At 38.4% G+C, this 14,968-nt stretch overlaps 3 protein-coding genes across 3 annotated transcripts; all 3 read left to right on the top strand.

The window, feature by feature from the left end:
- The first annotated feature begins 504 nt into the window (after nt 1-504).
- LOC125858726 (uncharacterized) lies at nt 505-2,017 on the top strand. Its single transcript, XM_049538544.1, has 2 exons — nt 505-555; nt 1,397-2,017. Exons 1-2 carry the CDS (start codon nt 505-507, stop codon nt 2,015-2,017), a joined length of 672 nt encoding a protein of 223 aa, XP_049394501.1.
- An 8,989-nt stretch (nt 2,018-11,006) lies between these two features.
- Nucleotides 11,007-11,492, top strand: LOC125861642 (uncharacterized). Its single transcript, XM_049541500.1, has one exon. The coding sequence runs from the start codon at nt 11,007-11,009 to the stop codon at nt 11,490-11,492; it is 486 nt and encodes a 161-aa protein (XP_049397457.1).
- Nucleotides 11,493-11,522: 30 nt separating this feature from the next.
- LOC125858744 (uncharacterized) lies at nt 11,523-12,326 on the top strand. Its single transcript, XM_049538558.1, has one exon. It carries the CDS (start codon nt 11,523-11,525, stop codon nt 12,324-12,326), a length of 804 nt encoding a protein of 267 aa, XP_049394515.1.
- The last annotated feature ends 2,642 nt before the right edge of the window (nt 12,327-14,968 follow it).

Below are 14,968 nucleotides of genomic sequence, written 5' to 3' on the forward strand. Positions count from 1 at the left end.
CTCACCCGATCTTTGTTTTCGCAGACCAATAAAAATAAAGAGTCAAATTTCCTTTTGATTAGGGGTTTAAATAATAAGGTGACTTGGAACACCAAAACTCAATTCCAAGTGACGACTCTGAATAATAAAATAATCTCTTTTCAAAATGTCACTTTAATTGGAGAAACTCTTTTTTCTTTCAAAACATACTTAAATTAATTTTAAGGAAAAAAAAAAGATGTGACAGATGGCGACTCCGCTGGGGATAACCAGAATTCGAGCTTGTAAATATTGACTTGTATATGACTTTATTTATTTATTTCTTCATTTATGTTTTGGATATTGTATTTATTGACTGAATGTGCTAACTATTTTTAATATTATTTGCATTACATTATAACTGTCTTCTCTCGCACACCCTTCTGAGTCTTCTATACTACAATTATGGGAATTGCGACTGTGCACCCACTTCTGTCAAGATAGCCAGTGGATCTTCGGTCCATGGTGAAGGATTTTTAGTCACACATGTTTAGAAAAGGGAGCACCCATGCACAAAGACGAAAAGCGCTGCTACCGGTACGTTGCTACTCCCTAACTCGAGTTGTCCGCTCGTTTTACAGCCAGTCTAGATACCTTTCTCCACAAGTTCAACCTTAGTAGAACTAAAACCTTCAGAAATGATATCTTTACTAGGTTCCGCTTTATCTGCATCATGTGCATTTAACTTAGCAAGACTCGGCATGGGGGTCGGGTCTGCCTAGGACAGGTGCCTTTTCTTGAGACCATCATGTATATTTTTGTGCTAGTTGTTGCATCATGTGGAAGACTATAACAAATGTTGACCGGCTTTAGATAATTGACTAAAAGAAGAAATGTCTATTTTAGCCATTTTCAGCAAATGATTCAAGATAAACAAATTGAAAATTATATATATATATATATATATATATATATATATATATATATATAGATATATATATATATATATAACCCTCAATTGTATTCTCGCTTTTATCAAAACATCAAATTTTTACAAAAAATAAAAAAATAAATATATAAATAAAAAAGGTTATAGTAAAAAAAAATGCAATAAAATAAATTATTATATATATGTATGTCTTTAAATTTGTTTTAAATAGGGCATATCCACCTTCTTTTTATTTCTTTTTCTTTCTGTTCTTCATGATTCACTTGTCAAAATTACTTCTTTATTCGGTCATTTTCTCTGAAAACAACCTAGGCTTCCCTTAAGGAAGGTCAACAAAAGTCATTTTTGAAAGAATGACCACTTCAGGCATTCGGAGTCATTTTTCATATATATATTTTTTATTTTAACTACTTCAACAAATGATTTCGAATTATCAAAATTTCATAAGTTAAATTTGGTTTTAAATCGCGAGTTTCTTTTCCTAACCAGATAACCATGAAATCTATGAGATGTGATAAAATACCAAGGGATGAAACAGTCGAAATGGTCAATGATCCCCCAAATTTCATGATCACGGATAAAACCCCACCACTACTCATGGCTTGGTGGAACGATATGCATGAGTTTAGGCGAACTGAGATATTCAAACATCTTGGTTTCCTCACAGATATCATGAGATTTAGTCCTGACAGAGATTTGATCGAGGCTTTGATCCCTTTTTGGGATTCTACAAGCAATGTGTTTCGCTTTAGCGATTTTGGGTTGATGCCTACATTGGAGGAGTTGGGTGGTTTCACAGGGTTAGGCAAGGATCTCCGAAGCAAAATACTCATAGCCCCAAGAAACGTCAACAGGAACAAATTTTTAGAACAAATGCATATCATCTATCCTCATAAAGAGTGTTTCGATAATGGGTTGGTTTCCTTGGAACTTCTATACTCAAGATATGGAAAGAAAGAAGGATTTCAGACTACAGGAAGCAACTTAAAAATGGGCAACACCTCCCTACTTGGGAAAAACATAGACAAGAAGCATTCATGGTGGCCTTTTTGGAAACCATGGTTTTTCCAAGAAGGAATAAAAAAATTAGTATTCGTCTGTCAGGAATAGACGCTGTTATGATGAAGAAAAAGAAATTCACTATCTTGCCAATGATGTTGGCTAACATTTATCGTGCTTTGACTAAATGTAGAGAAGGGGAAGACTTTTTTGAAGGTTGCAGCCTTCTATTGCAAATGTGGTTTTTGCGACAGATTTCAAATCTAAATGGACGAATTATATTTTGAGCCACCCAGACAGGATGAAGGAATTAGTAGACAAATTGCCAAAATGTGCCAAAGCGTGGAGACATTATCTTCTTAAATTAACTGCATCTGATATTACATGGAACTATCATTGGTTCCCTGCGAGTGATGTAATTGTTATGTCTTCCTATCGTCCATTCTTTGTTCTGACAAGCCTGTGAGGATTCCAACCATACATACCCCTTCAGGTGCTACGCCAACTAGGACAAAGACAAATCTTACCTAGGGCCGAGGATACACAGAGTTTCGTATGGGAAGTGTCGTCTGAAGATCGAGATCGATAATCAGAAGCTCAAAAGATTTGGGGTGGTAGTCAAACTTTAAGCTCGAAAGTTATGGTAGACGATCGTGTTGAAGGAGAAGTAGACCCCTCATACCTCCATTGGNCGTCCATTCTTTGTTCTGACAAGCCTGTGAGGATTCCAACCATACATACCCCTTCAGGTGCTACGCCAACTAGGACAAAGACAAATCTTACCTAGGGCCGAGGATACACAGAGTTTCGTATGGGAAGTGTCGTCTGAAGATCGAGATCGATAATCAGAAGCTCAAAAGATTTGGGGTGGTAGTCAAACTTTAAGCTCGAAAGTTATGGTAGACGATCGTGTTGAAGGAGAAGTAGACCCCTCATACCTCCATTGGTTCTTTGATCAAGCCTCCCTCAAAGTAATGCCCAAAGGATCAGCGCGAGAACTCAGAGATCGAGAAGAGGAAATTGAAGTCAGAATCAAGCAAGCTCGGCTCGAGGTGGAAAGAAATTACAGGTCTACTCTGGACATCCTCAGTAATGATCTAAAGAATGCTAGAGAAAAGTTGGCTCAACGTGATGCAATATTCAAAGAAAGAGTTAGGTTGATTCAGAAAAGGGCTGAAAAAGAACATCAATCCACCATTCGAACCTTATATGAGGATTTGGGCATTGTCACAGGCGCTATGGAGCAACAAGAGGAGGAGTATAAAAAAGAAAAGACCCTCTTAATGCACACACAGGCTAGACTACAAAATCAGTTAAAAGCTTCGATTGGACAAGAAACAGACATAGCAAAGCGTTTCACATCGTATCAAGCAGAAGTCGCAATCGAGAGAAACCAATGGATGGGAGAGCGTTAAGAACTTCATAATCAAATCGAAGAGCTTCAGACTCATGAAGAGGATTTGACCCACAGGGTTGATACTACTCAAGAATGGTTGCAGAATTGTCACGAGAATATGGAGGAGGCCAAAGGACAAGTGCTTCAGCTGACAGAGAGCTTGATTGATGTTTATGGTGGTTATTTACATCGGAGTGATGAGAGCCTGGGTCGACATGCGTGTGCACTGGCCCCACATCTGCCAAAAGCTTTGTTCAAGGTTTACTCTAGCCTGGGGGCAATTGATGATCGAGAAATATTGGAGAAGGATTTTTTTTATTATTATTATTATTTCTTTTATTTTCATTTTTTGTCGAAGTTTGTTTCAATCTTTAAGTACTTTGATGTTTTGGTTATTTATTTTAAGAACATTTTGATTTGAATGATATCTTCATATAAATAAATGTCGTGTTTTCTTTTTTTTAATAATTCTTCTTCACGAACTACGTAATGATCTGATTCATGTTCAACATGATACGTAGGCAACCTTCAACAGGTTCGATCAAAATACGTTCAAAATATTCAGATAAGTAAAGTATGAGATTAAAAGACATAAGCAAGTCGTCCAAAGCTAGGATGAAACATAAAAGTCTTCCAAAACTCATTGTAGAAATAAGAATAATTTAGGTGCATAACATACAACGCGTGATTAATATTGCAAAGTGTTGAATCCTAACACATTTATTTTTATATGGGAAAAAGGACGAATTTACCCCCGAACTTTGATAAATGGTACGTCTATGCCCTCCGTTATACTTTGGGTCCATCTCAGCCCCTACCGTCCAATTATCGGTACACACATGCCCCTCTCACTAACGGCCCTCTCATCCTATACACGTGTTTTAATCCTAATCAACTACCCGTTTGATCATTATTTTTAACCCATAAACTAACAACCCGCCCCATAAACCCATACCCACCCGATTCCCTCTAAAATATTCAATTAAAAGACCCAAATCTTTCGATCATTTCCTCCGCCGCCACCGGCGATAAAAACGAAAAATTCTGCTAATCCTTCTCGAAGTAGTAATGTGAGTATAGCTGATGTGGATTTTTCTGATGAACAGAAGTTGGATACAGAGGTGATTTCAGGGGTAAATTTTGTTGAGCCGCGGATGGATTAGGAATATAAGGCGATCACTCCTATCAATATTGTTGAACCAGTGTTGCAAATTCAAGAGTCTTCATCAGATGAAGAGAAGATCAATGCTCTATTTGAAAATCCAGCGATGGAAGTTGATGATGTTGAGGTGCAAATTCAAGAAGCTGCTGGTGAAGGAAATGGTGTTTTGGAATTTGAGAACACAATACCAGAAAATAATCTACCTAAGGAACCAGCACACCTGCAGGAAGGTTTTATTGTTGATGTTAATGAGGACTGTAATGCATATTCGGAACTTCAAGCCAATAATACAAACTGTATTGGACTTCTAACTGGTTGTGGGGACTCTGCAATCAGGAACAATTGGGAGCTAAATACTTTTTCTCCGATTCAAGAACATATGATTCCTGACTTTGCGAATGTCAAGTCAAATATAACTATGCCTGAAATATATGGTACTTTGGCTGAATATATGGATGCCGATGTATTGATGAATCTGGACAAAAAGCTGATCAATGCTTTTGAATTTTCTAAATGAATAATTCAATCAAATTGATAGGAGGACATAAAGCTAGTCATCGGAAACTCGTCGCCGGTGGCGGCGGAGGAGATGATCGAAAGATTTGGGTCTTTTAATTAATATTTTAGAGGGAATCGGGTGGGTATGGGTTTATGGGGCGGGTTGTTAGTTTATGGGTTAAAAATAATGATCAAACGGGTAGTTGATTAGGATTAAAACACGTGTATAGGATGAGAGGGCCGTTAGCGAGAGGGGCATGTGTGTACCGATAATTGGACGGTAGAGGCAGAGATGGACCCAAAGTATAACAGAGGGCATAGACGTACCATTTATCAAAGTTCGAGGGTAAATTCATCCTTTTTCCCTTTTTATATATAAGAGAGAAAGAGTTTAAAGGTGGTTGGTTTGTGAAGAAAGCTGGCATCTCATCAATATAACACAAGATTAAAAGGGAAAGCAAAAATGACACGCAAAGACGGAACAGAGTCGGAAAATGACGAAGTCCAAAATCAAATGGTTGCACAAGAGTCGGTATCTGTAGAAGAGGTCAAAATGTTGATACAACAGATGGCCGAAATGTATGAAGCTTGGATGAATGGGCAGGCTCCCCCATCTTCAATTCGGGAATACTTGAATGTGAATATGTCATTCCCCATTCAAGTCTCAACAAGTGACCTGATTTATCCACCTGGATTTGGACCCTACGTTAACACATCTAATACTACTGGAACTTCCTCGGTACACCCGTTGAATCCACCTATGATGAACAATCCACTCTTCATGCCAACTGTTCAAACTAATGCAATTCCTCAACCAACATTAGCACAAAAATCTAATGATGATCCTATACCCAAAGATCAATACGGCCAAGGTCAGGCCTCTAAATTGACTTTCAAAATTCCTGACTCTTACCACCACACTCATCAATGCAGTTCCCCCGTCGAGGTTGAAAAAACCACTAAGGACGAGGAACATGAAGAAATTGCAAGAAAAATGAGGAGTTTGGAGCAAAACATAAGGAATATGCAAGGGCTGGGAGGACATAAAAGTGTCTCGTTCAAGGACTTATGCATGTTTCCAGATGTTCACTTGCCTATAGGGTTCAAAACTCCAAAGTTTGATAAGTATAACGGTCATGGCGACCCAGTGGCTCATTTGAAAAGATTTTGTAATCAGCTAAGGGGAGCCGAAGGAAAAGAAGAACTTCTTATGGCTTACTTTGGAAAAAGTCTAACGGGTGTAGCCTCAGAATGGTTTATCGATCAAGATATTTCTCGATGACATGTCTGGGATAACATGGCGCAAGATTTTGTCCAACAATTCCAATACAATATTGATATCGTTCCGGATCGCAATTCCCTAGCTAATATGAAGAAGAAATCGTCTGAAAGCTTTAGGGAATATGCCATAAGATGGAGGGAGCAGGTGGCTAGAGTCAAACCGCCGATAAAAGACTATGAATTGATTGATGTTTTTCTCCAGGCACAAGAACCTGACTACTTTCATTACCTTCTCGCTGCAATGGGGAAGCCTTTCGCCGAAGCAATTAAGATCGGAGAAGTGGTAGAGAACGGCATAGAATCGGGTAAAATTATAAGTTAGACAGCCATTAGAGCTACCACGCAAGCAATACAAAGCGGGTCAGGTAATTTTGTAGATCGAAAAAAGAAAGAAGAAGGGTCCATGATGACGTCTGGATCGAGAGGTATTCAAATGGGCATGAACCACCCTTATGTTCAAGTCCAACAAAAATAATCTAATTCTCCTCAACATTATTACCCATCCCAATATGCAGTTCTCAACACTCAAGCATATGTCCGACCTCCTCAGCGCCAACAATGGCGGGCACCTGCCCCACAAGGTTCTCGCCCCTAACAACAAAATTTTCAGGCACCCCATAATCAACGTCCCCGGATGGATAATACAAGAGAACAAGGTCGAAAAGAAAACTTTACCCCAATTGAAGAGTCATATACGAGTTTGTTGCGAAAATTAGTACAATTAGGATTGGTTGAACCTGTCAATCCCTATTTTGTCAATCCGAATGCAAGAGGCTTTGATCCAACTGTTAGATGTGAGTATCACGCTAACACTCCAGGTCATAGCACAGAGAATTATTGGACTCTAAAAAGAGTCATTGAGAAGTTGATTGAGGATAAGGTAATTGAGATACGCAATGAGGAGGCGCCAAATGTCACCAATAACCCACTCTCTGCTCACAATAAGGAGCATATTGTGGGGATGGTAGACATTTATGAAGATTGTGAGCAAACATGTAGAACAAAAATGGAAAGCAGGGATTCAAAAGAAGAGTCGAGTATGGTTTTAGAACCTATACAGAAGGCACCCATAATTGTGAATGGTGCAAGTTCAAATTTTGGAAACTCGAGAAAATAAGTGTTGTATGTTCCTGGAGCAATAAAAAGAAGAGAGGTACCGTTGAATGGACCAAAATTATACATTCCTGGTAAACTTCGAACATTTCGTTAAAATCAAGAAAGTGTGAAAGAGCCAGTTATGATACAAATTGCAACACAACTTCCGATGACAAACACCAAGACTGTTCCATGGAACTACAACAAAGTCGTTGTTACCCACATGGGAAAGGAGATTGTTGAAGAAACAAATGAAACTAGAGGATTAACTCGTTCTGGGAGGTGTTATGCTCCAGAAGAATTAAAAAGAGATAAACAAGGCAAAGAAAATCAGTTGTCGGTTAAAAAACCTGTCACTGAGGAGGAGGCTGAAGAGTTCTTGAAAAAGATGAAAGCTCAAGATTATTCTGTTATTGATCAGTTAAGGAAAACACCCGCTTAGATATCCTTGTTGTCATTACTCATACATTCTAAAGAGCATCGTGAAGTTTTGACCAGAATCTTGAATGAGGCACATATCTCAGAAAGTATCACGATGGGTCACTTGGAAAAGATGGCCAACCGAATATTTGAGGTAAATAGAATCACTTTCACTGATGATGAATTGCCTTTGGAAGGATCTGGGCATAATAAGGCGCTACATTTAACCGTGAAATGTAAAGAACACTATGTGAAGAGGGTCATGGTCGATGGAGGATCGGGTGTAGACATATGCCCTCTTTCTACTCTACAAAGGTTGAAAATCAACACGGATAGGATTCGTACTAACAATGTATGTGTGCGTGCATTTGATGGCGCAAAACGGGACACTCTTGGTGAAATATACTTAACTGTTACAATTGGACCAGTGGAGTTCGGAATCACTTTCCAAGTAATAGACATGGACACTTCTTACAATCTACTTTTGGGTAGGCTATGGATCCACCTGGCTAGAGCTGTTCCGTCTACTCTGCACCAAGTGGTCAAGTTTGAGCATGATAAACTGGAAATCATTGTCCATGGTGAAGATGATCTCCCAATCACCCGAGATCCTTCAATACCATGCATTGAGGCCAAAAGAGGTTGTGAATCCCTCAACTATCAGGCTTTTGAGATTATAACAGTCAATCAGTTTTCGGAGGGAAAGCCTATACCACAACCTCATCTATCATCTACTTCAGTCATGGTGGTGTCCCAGATGGTACAAAACGGCTATGAACGTGGAAAGGGACTAGGGTTGTCTTTGTAAGGAATTGTAGATCTCATCAATCCGATGGGTAATCAAGAGACATTCAGTTTGGGTTTCAATCCAACTAGATTTGTTAGAAAATGGGCAAAAGATCGTAAAAGAAATGTTTGGAATTTGTTGAAGCCAATCCCTCATATTGCTCAATCTTTCGTTAAATCTCGAGGTGAACCGAGTCCAGACTTCTCTATCCAGAATGATGTGGATGAAATATGTCAAGGTATCAAGGAAATGTTTTATGACGTAAACATGACTTAGATGGGTGAAGGCACTAGTCATATGGATGTGCAGTTCATTGGCCCGAATGTCCAGCTCAACAACTGGGAAGCCACTCCTCTCCCTACAAGGAGGGAGTCTTGGTAGTTTATTTTGCTGCTTTTAATTTATTTATTTGGATTATTCTCAGGGTTGTAATTCAAACCTTCTAGCTATCTCACTTTGGTGTTAACCCTTCTATCATTTCTCATTTAATGCAATAAAGTTCTAGTTTCCCAATCATATTAAATCATCTTCTCTGTTCTTGCTCTTTCTAATATATGTCCTCTTATTTTTCATTTCAGTTACGTTAATGTCTACTTTAATAATATGACATGCATGCGGAGTTTACAGTTAGATCCTAAAAAGTTGTCTGATCTCGAAACAATGAATCCAAAGTTTGACGAATATGATGAAGATGAGGCTTACGAAGAAATAAAAAAAAGATTGGATCAATTTGAAAATAAGCCTAAACCTAATTTAAGTGAAACTGAGGCGGTTAATTTAGGAACTCCTGAAGAAGTGAGAGAAATAAAAATAAGTATTCATGTTGATTAGAACATTCGAGACGACATAATTCAAGTTTTATTTGAATACAAAGATGTCTTTGCGTGGTCCTACGATGACATGCCGGGTCTAAGTGCTGATTTAGTAGTTCACAAACTTCCAATACATCTTGATTTTCCACCTGTCCAGCAAAAGCAGAGAAAGTTTAAGACAGACATGAGCGATAAAATTAAAGAGGAAATCATGAAGCAACTGACTGCAAATGTGATCAGAGTTGTCCAATACACTACCTGGTTGGCTAATGTTGTGCCAGTGCCAAAGAAAGATGGAAAGATCAGAGTTTGTGTTGATTACAGAGATTTAAACAAAGCAAGTCCAAAGGACAATTTTCCATTACCCAACATTCACATCCTGGTTGATAATTGTGCCAAACATAAGATTCAATCTTTTGTGGACTGTTACACCGGATATTACCAAATTCTCATGGATGAAGAAGATGCAGAAAAAACTGCTTTCACCACCGCATGGGGTACATATTGTTATAGAGTCATGTCATTCGGTCTGAAGAATGCGGGAGCAACCTACATGAGAGCTATGACTATCATAGGCCATGACATGATGCATAAAGAAGTTGAGGTATATGTCGATGATGTCATCATTAAATCTAGAACGCAAGTCGACCATGTGCGTGACCTAAGAAAATTATTCGAAAGATTGAGAAAGTACAACCTCAATCTTAATCCAGCTAAATGTGCATTTGGAGTGCCATCTGGCGAACTTTTGGGTTTTATAGTTAGTCGAAGAGGTATTGAATTGGACCCCTCTAAGATAAAGTCCATTCGAGAATTGCCACCTCCAAAAACCAAAACTGAAGTCATGAGTTTTCTGGGAAGGTTAAACTATATCAGCAGGTTCATTACTCAACTCATCGCCACATGTGAGCCGATATTCAAGTTATTGAAAAAGAACGCTGCTATCAAATGGACAAGTGAGTGTCAGGAGGCTTTTGACAAAATTAAGGAATATTTATCAAACCCTCCGGTATTGGTCCCACCAGAACCTGATAGGCCGTTATTCTTATATCTTTCAGTGATGGATAATTCATTTGGTTGCGTTTTAGGACAACATGACATTACGGGGAAAAAGGAACAAGCCATTTATTATTTGAGCAAAAAGTTCACAAGTTATGAGGCAAAGTACACTCTGTTAGAAAAGACTTGTTGTGCTTTGACTTGGGTTGCCCAAAAATTGAAACACTATCTTTTGTCCTACACGACCTATCTTATATCTCGAATGGATCCTTTGAAATATATTTTTCAAAAATCCATGCCAACAGGTAGGTTGGCAAAATGGCAGATTTTGCTTACAGAATTTGATATTATTTATGTCACTCGCACCGCCATGAAAGCACAAGCGTTGGCCGATCATTTGGCAGAGAATCCAGTCGATGACGAATACGAGCCCCCTAAGGACATACTTCCCTGATGAAGAAATCAACTCTATTGAGAAAGAAATTCCTAATGATGGTCACGTGTGAAAATTATATTTTGATGGGGTTGTCAACAAAAATGGAGTAGGAATTGGGGCAGTTCTTATCTCACCAAACAAATGTCATTATCCTGCCACAGCACGACTTCGATTCTTTTCTACCAACAACACAACAGAATACGAAGCTTGCATCATGGGTTTGAATATGGCAATAAATCTGGATGTGCAGGAGTTGGTGGTTTTAGGGGATTCCGATTTGCACATTCGACAAGCTCGAGGCGAATGGGAGACTCGAGACATTAAACTCATGTCGTACAAACAATGTTTAGAAAACCTCATCAAAAGATTCAAGTCCATTGAATTCAGGTACATTCCCAGGTTTCACAATGAGTTAGCTGATGTTTTGGCCACCCTAGCCTCGATGCTTCCATACCCGGGTAATACCTATATTGACCCGTTGGAAATCCAAGTTAGGGATCAACATGGTTATTGCAATATAATTGAAGTAGAGCCAGACGGTGAGCCCTGGTATCACGACATTAAACGGTTTTTAAAAGCTAAAGAATATCTAATACATGATGATAGAGATAAAAAAAAAACTATCAGGCGACTCGCCAATGGGTTCTTCTTGAGTGGCGATATCTTATATAAAAGGACTCCAGATTTGAATCTATTGTGATATGTGAATATTCAAGAAGCAGAAACAATTATGAATGAGGTGCATTCAGGGGTTTGTGGCCCTCACATGAACGGTTATGTTCTAGCAAAAAAGATTATCCGGGCAGGGTACTATTGGTTGACCATGGAGCGAGATTGCTTTCGATTTGTATGCAGGTGCCATCAGTGCCAAATTCATAGCGACTTGATTCACTCACCCCCTTTAGAGTTGCACCCTATGTCTGCTCCGTGGCCTTTTGTGGCTTGGGGATTGGACATTATTGGGCCGATTGAGCCGAAAGCATCTAATGGGCATCGGTTTATTTTAGTTGCCATCGACTACTTTACCAAATGGGTGGAAGCTGTCACATTCAAATCAGTCACCAAGAAAGCAGTGGTGGACTTTGTTCATTCAAACATCATATGTCGTTTCGGCATACCAAAAATCATTATTACAGACAATGCAGTGAATCTCAATAACCACTTGATGAAGGAAGTTTGTGAGCAATTTAAAATTGTTCATCGTCATTCAACCCCTTATCGACCCAAAGCAAATGGGGCTGTTGAAGCGGCAAATAAAAACATCAAGAAGATTCTTAGGAAAATAGTGCAAGGATCTAGACAGTGGCATGAAAAACTACCATTTGCTCTCTTGGGATACCGCACGACTATTCGTACGTCAATCGGTGCAACTCCTTACTTATTAGTTTACGGTACTGAGGCTGTCATACCCGCAGAAGTTCAAATCCCTTCTCTTCGAATCATTGTCGAGGCAGAAATTGAGGACACGAAATGGGTTAAATCAAGGTTAGAACAATTAGCACTGATAGACGAAAAACGGTTGACATCAATTTGATTTGGTCAATTATATCAGCAGAGGATGGCTCGAGCTGATAACAAGAAGGTACACCCAAGAAATTTTGAAGTCGGTCAACTTGTTGTGAAACGCATCCTTCCCCATCAAGACGAGACCAAAGAAAAGTTCGCCCCAAATTGACAAGGCCCTTATGTTATTAAACAAGTACTATCAAAAGGAGCATTGCAACTAGCAGATATGGAGGAAAAGGCAATCGACACAATTGTTAACGCAGATTCGATCAAAAGATACTACGTTTAACAATTTTTGTTATGACACTCTCATGATTGATATTCTCAAGATGAGAGGATAAAAATGTATCCTCCTTTATTTCAAACACCACTTGTCTGGTGCAAAAAAAAAACTTTCATTGAACTACGTTCGACCTGATTCCTAAGAGGATACGTAGGCAACCCTTCATTGGGGTTCGGTCTAATCACTGAATAAAACAATAATCATGTTCTTCAATTCTCCAAGGGCTGAGACATGACATTGTGACCTACGGTGTGTTACAAATAAAAAATAAATAAAAATGAGAGAGTCTTATGAGTGAAAACCCTCACGGGCACCATAAGACGATGGTAAGTTGAGAGAAAGAGATAAGAATGTCTTATTGGTGGAAAACCATGAAGGGCACCATTCATCAAATGATGACATTCCATCTTGGCATGAGCACACAATCAAGATAGAAGTCAGACTATAGACTTAAAGGTACAACATTGTTTCATGAGATTCGGACAACTTAAAAGGATCAAACGTTCAGTCCAAATGCATGTCATGATTCATTAAGGTGGTCACGTACTTTCAGATAAGATTCTTTTCATTCCTTTTAAACATTTACTTATTTCCTTCTAGACATAACTTTTCTTTCATAACCCTTTCATTTGTGTCATTTGTACTTGTGTTCGGTATTCTTTGAGTCTCATTCAGCATAAACTCGTGTCAAGTGAGAAAATCAAATTAAAGTAGCAAAATTGACTACGGTATTTCCAGTTAAATGTTGGGGGCATGCACAACATTGACTAGGGCTGTGAACCGATCGAAAAACAAATATATCAAAAAAATTGATACCGTGTGAAAATCGGTAAAGCAAGAAAGTTGTTTTGGAAAGGATGAACCCCACAACGTGCACAAGATAGAAATGGGTCAAAATGTTCATAAGAAGTGTTTCAAGGGAAGATAAGGACCGTCTATAAAGCATCTTCAAGCTATTCGCGCGATCGTCAATATGATGATTCTTTCAACCAACACAGATTCAAAGTCAAACTCCACAAGATATTTGAAGTCACAAACCAACCACCGTTTAGAAAAACTAACAAAATATTCTTTGTTTTAAAATAGGTACAAAGAAAAATCGTGCAAGTAATTCGCAAGAGTCAAACGCCACCAGGTAAGTTCTTGAATCCCTGTCTCTCCTACAATATGCACCACAATAATAATGATAACAATAAAAAAAAGGATTATTTTTCTTAATAAAATCTGGGGCATTTTATTTTATTTTTATTTTTGTTTGTTTCTTTTATGTTTGGAAAATGTACAAAAATAAAAATAAAATAAAATAAATGATCTTAAGTATAATAATAATAATAATAATAATAATAATAATATATAACCCCTATTTTTATTTTTTCATGTCTTTACAGGGCTCAATAATCCCTGGTTGCATATAGGGCACAATAACCCCTATTTTATTTTTCATGTCTTCACAGGGCATGAAAACCCCTAGTTGCATATAGGGCTAATAACCCTATTTTATTTTTTTCATGTCTTCATAGGGCACCAATAACCCCTGGTTGCATATAGGGCACAATAACCCCTATTTTATTTTTCATGTCTTCACAGGGCACAATAACCCCTGGTTGCATATAGGGCACAATAATCCCTATTTTATTTTTCATGTCTTCACAGGGCACGATAATCCCTGATTGCATATAGGGCACAATAACCTCTATTTTTATTTTTCATGTCTTCACAGGGCACAATAACCCCTGATTGCATATAGGGCACAATAACCCCTATTTTATTTTTCATGTCTTCACAGGGTACAATAATCCCTGATTGCATATAGGGCACAATAACCCCTATTTTATTTTTTCATGTCTTCACAGGGCACAATGATCCCTGGTTGCATATAGGGCACAATAACCCCTGGTTGCATATACGGCACAATAACCCCTATTTTATTTTTCATGTCTTCACATGGTACAATAATCTCTGGTTGCATATAGGGCACAATAACCCCTATTTTTATTTTTCATGTCTTCGCAGGGCACAATAACCCCTGGTTGCATATAGGGCACAATAATCCTTATTTTATTTTTTATGTCTTCACAGGGTACAATAATTCCTGGTTGCATATAGGGCTAATAACCCTATTTTATGTTTTTCATGTCTTCACAGGGCACCAATAACCCCTGGTTGCATATAGGGCACAATAACCCCTATTTTATTTTTCATGTTTTCACAGGGCACAATAACCCCTGGTTGCATATAGAGAACAATAACCCATATTTTATTTTATTTTCATGACTTCACAGGGCACAATAACCCCTGGTGACATATAGGGAACAATAGCCCCTATCTTATTTTTATGTCTTTACAGGGCTCAATAATCCCTAGTTGCGTGTATGGCACAATAACCC

This window comes from Solanum stenotomum, chromosome 1 (assembly GCF_019186545.1).
Source record: "Solanum stenotomum isolate F172 chromosome 1, ASM1918654v1, whole genome shotgun sequence".
Classification (NCBI taxonomy): domain Eukaryota; kingdom Viridiplantae; phylum Streptophyta; class Magnoliopsida; order Solanales; family Solanaceae; genus Solanum; species Solanum stenotomum.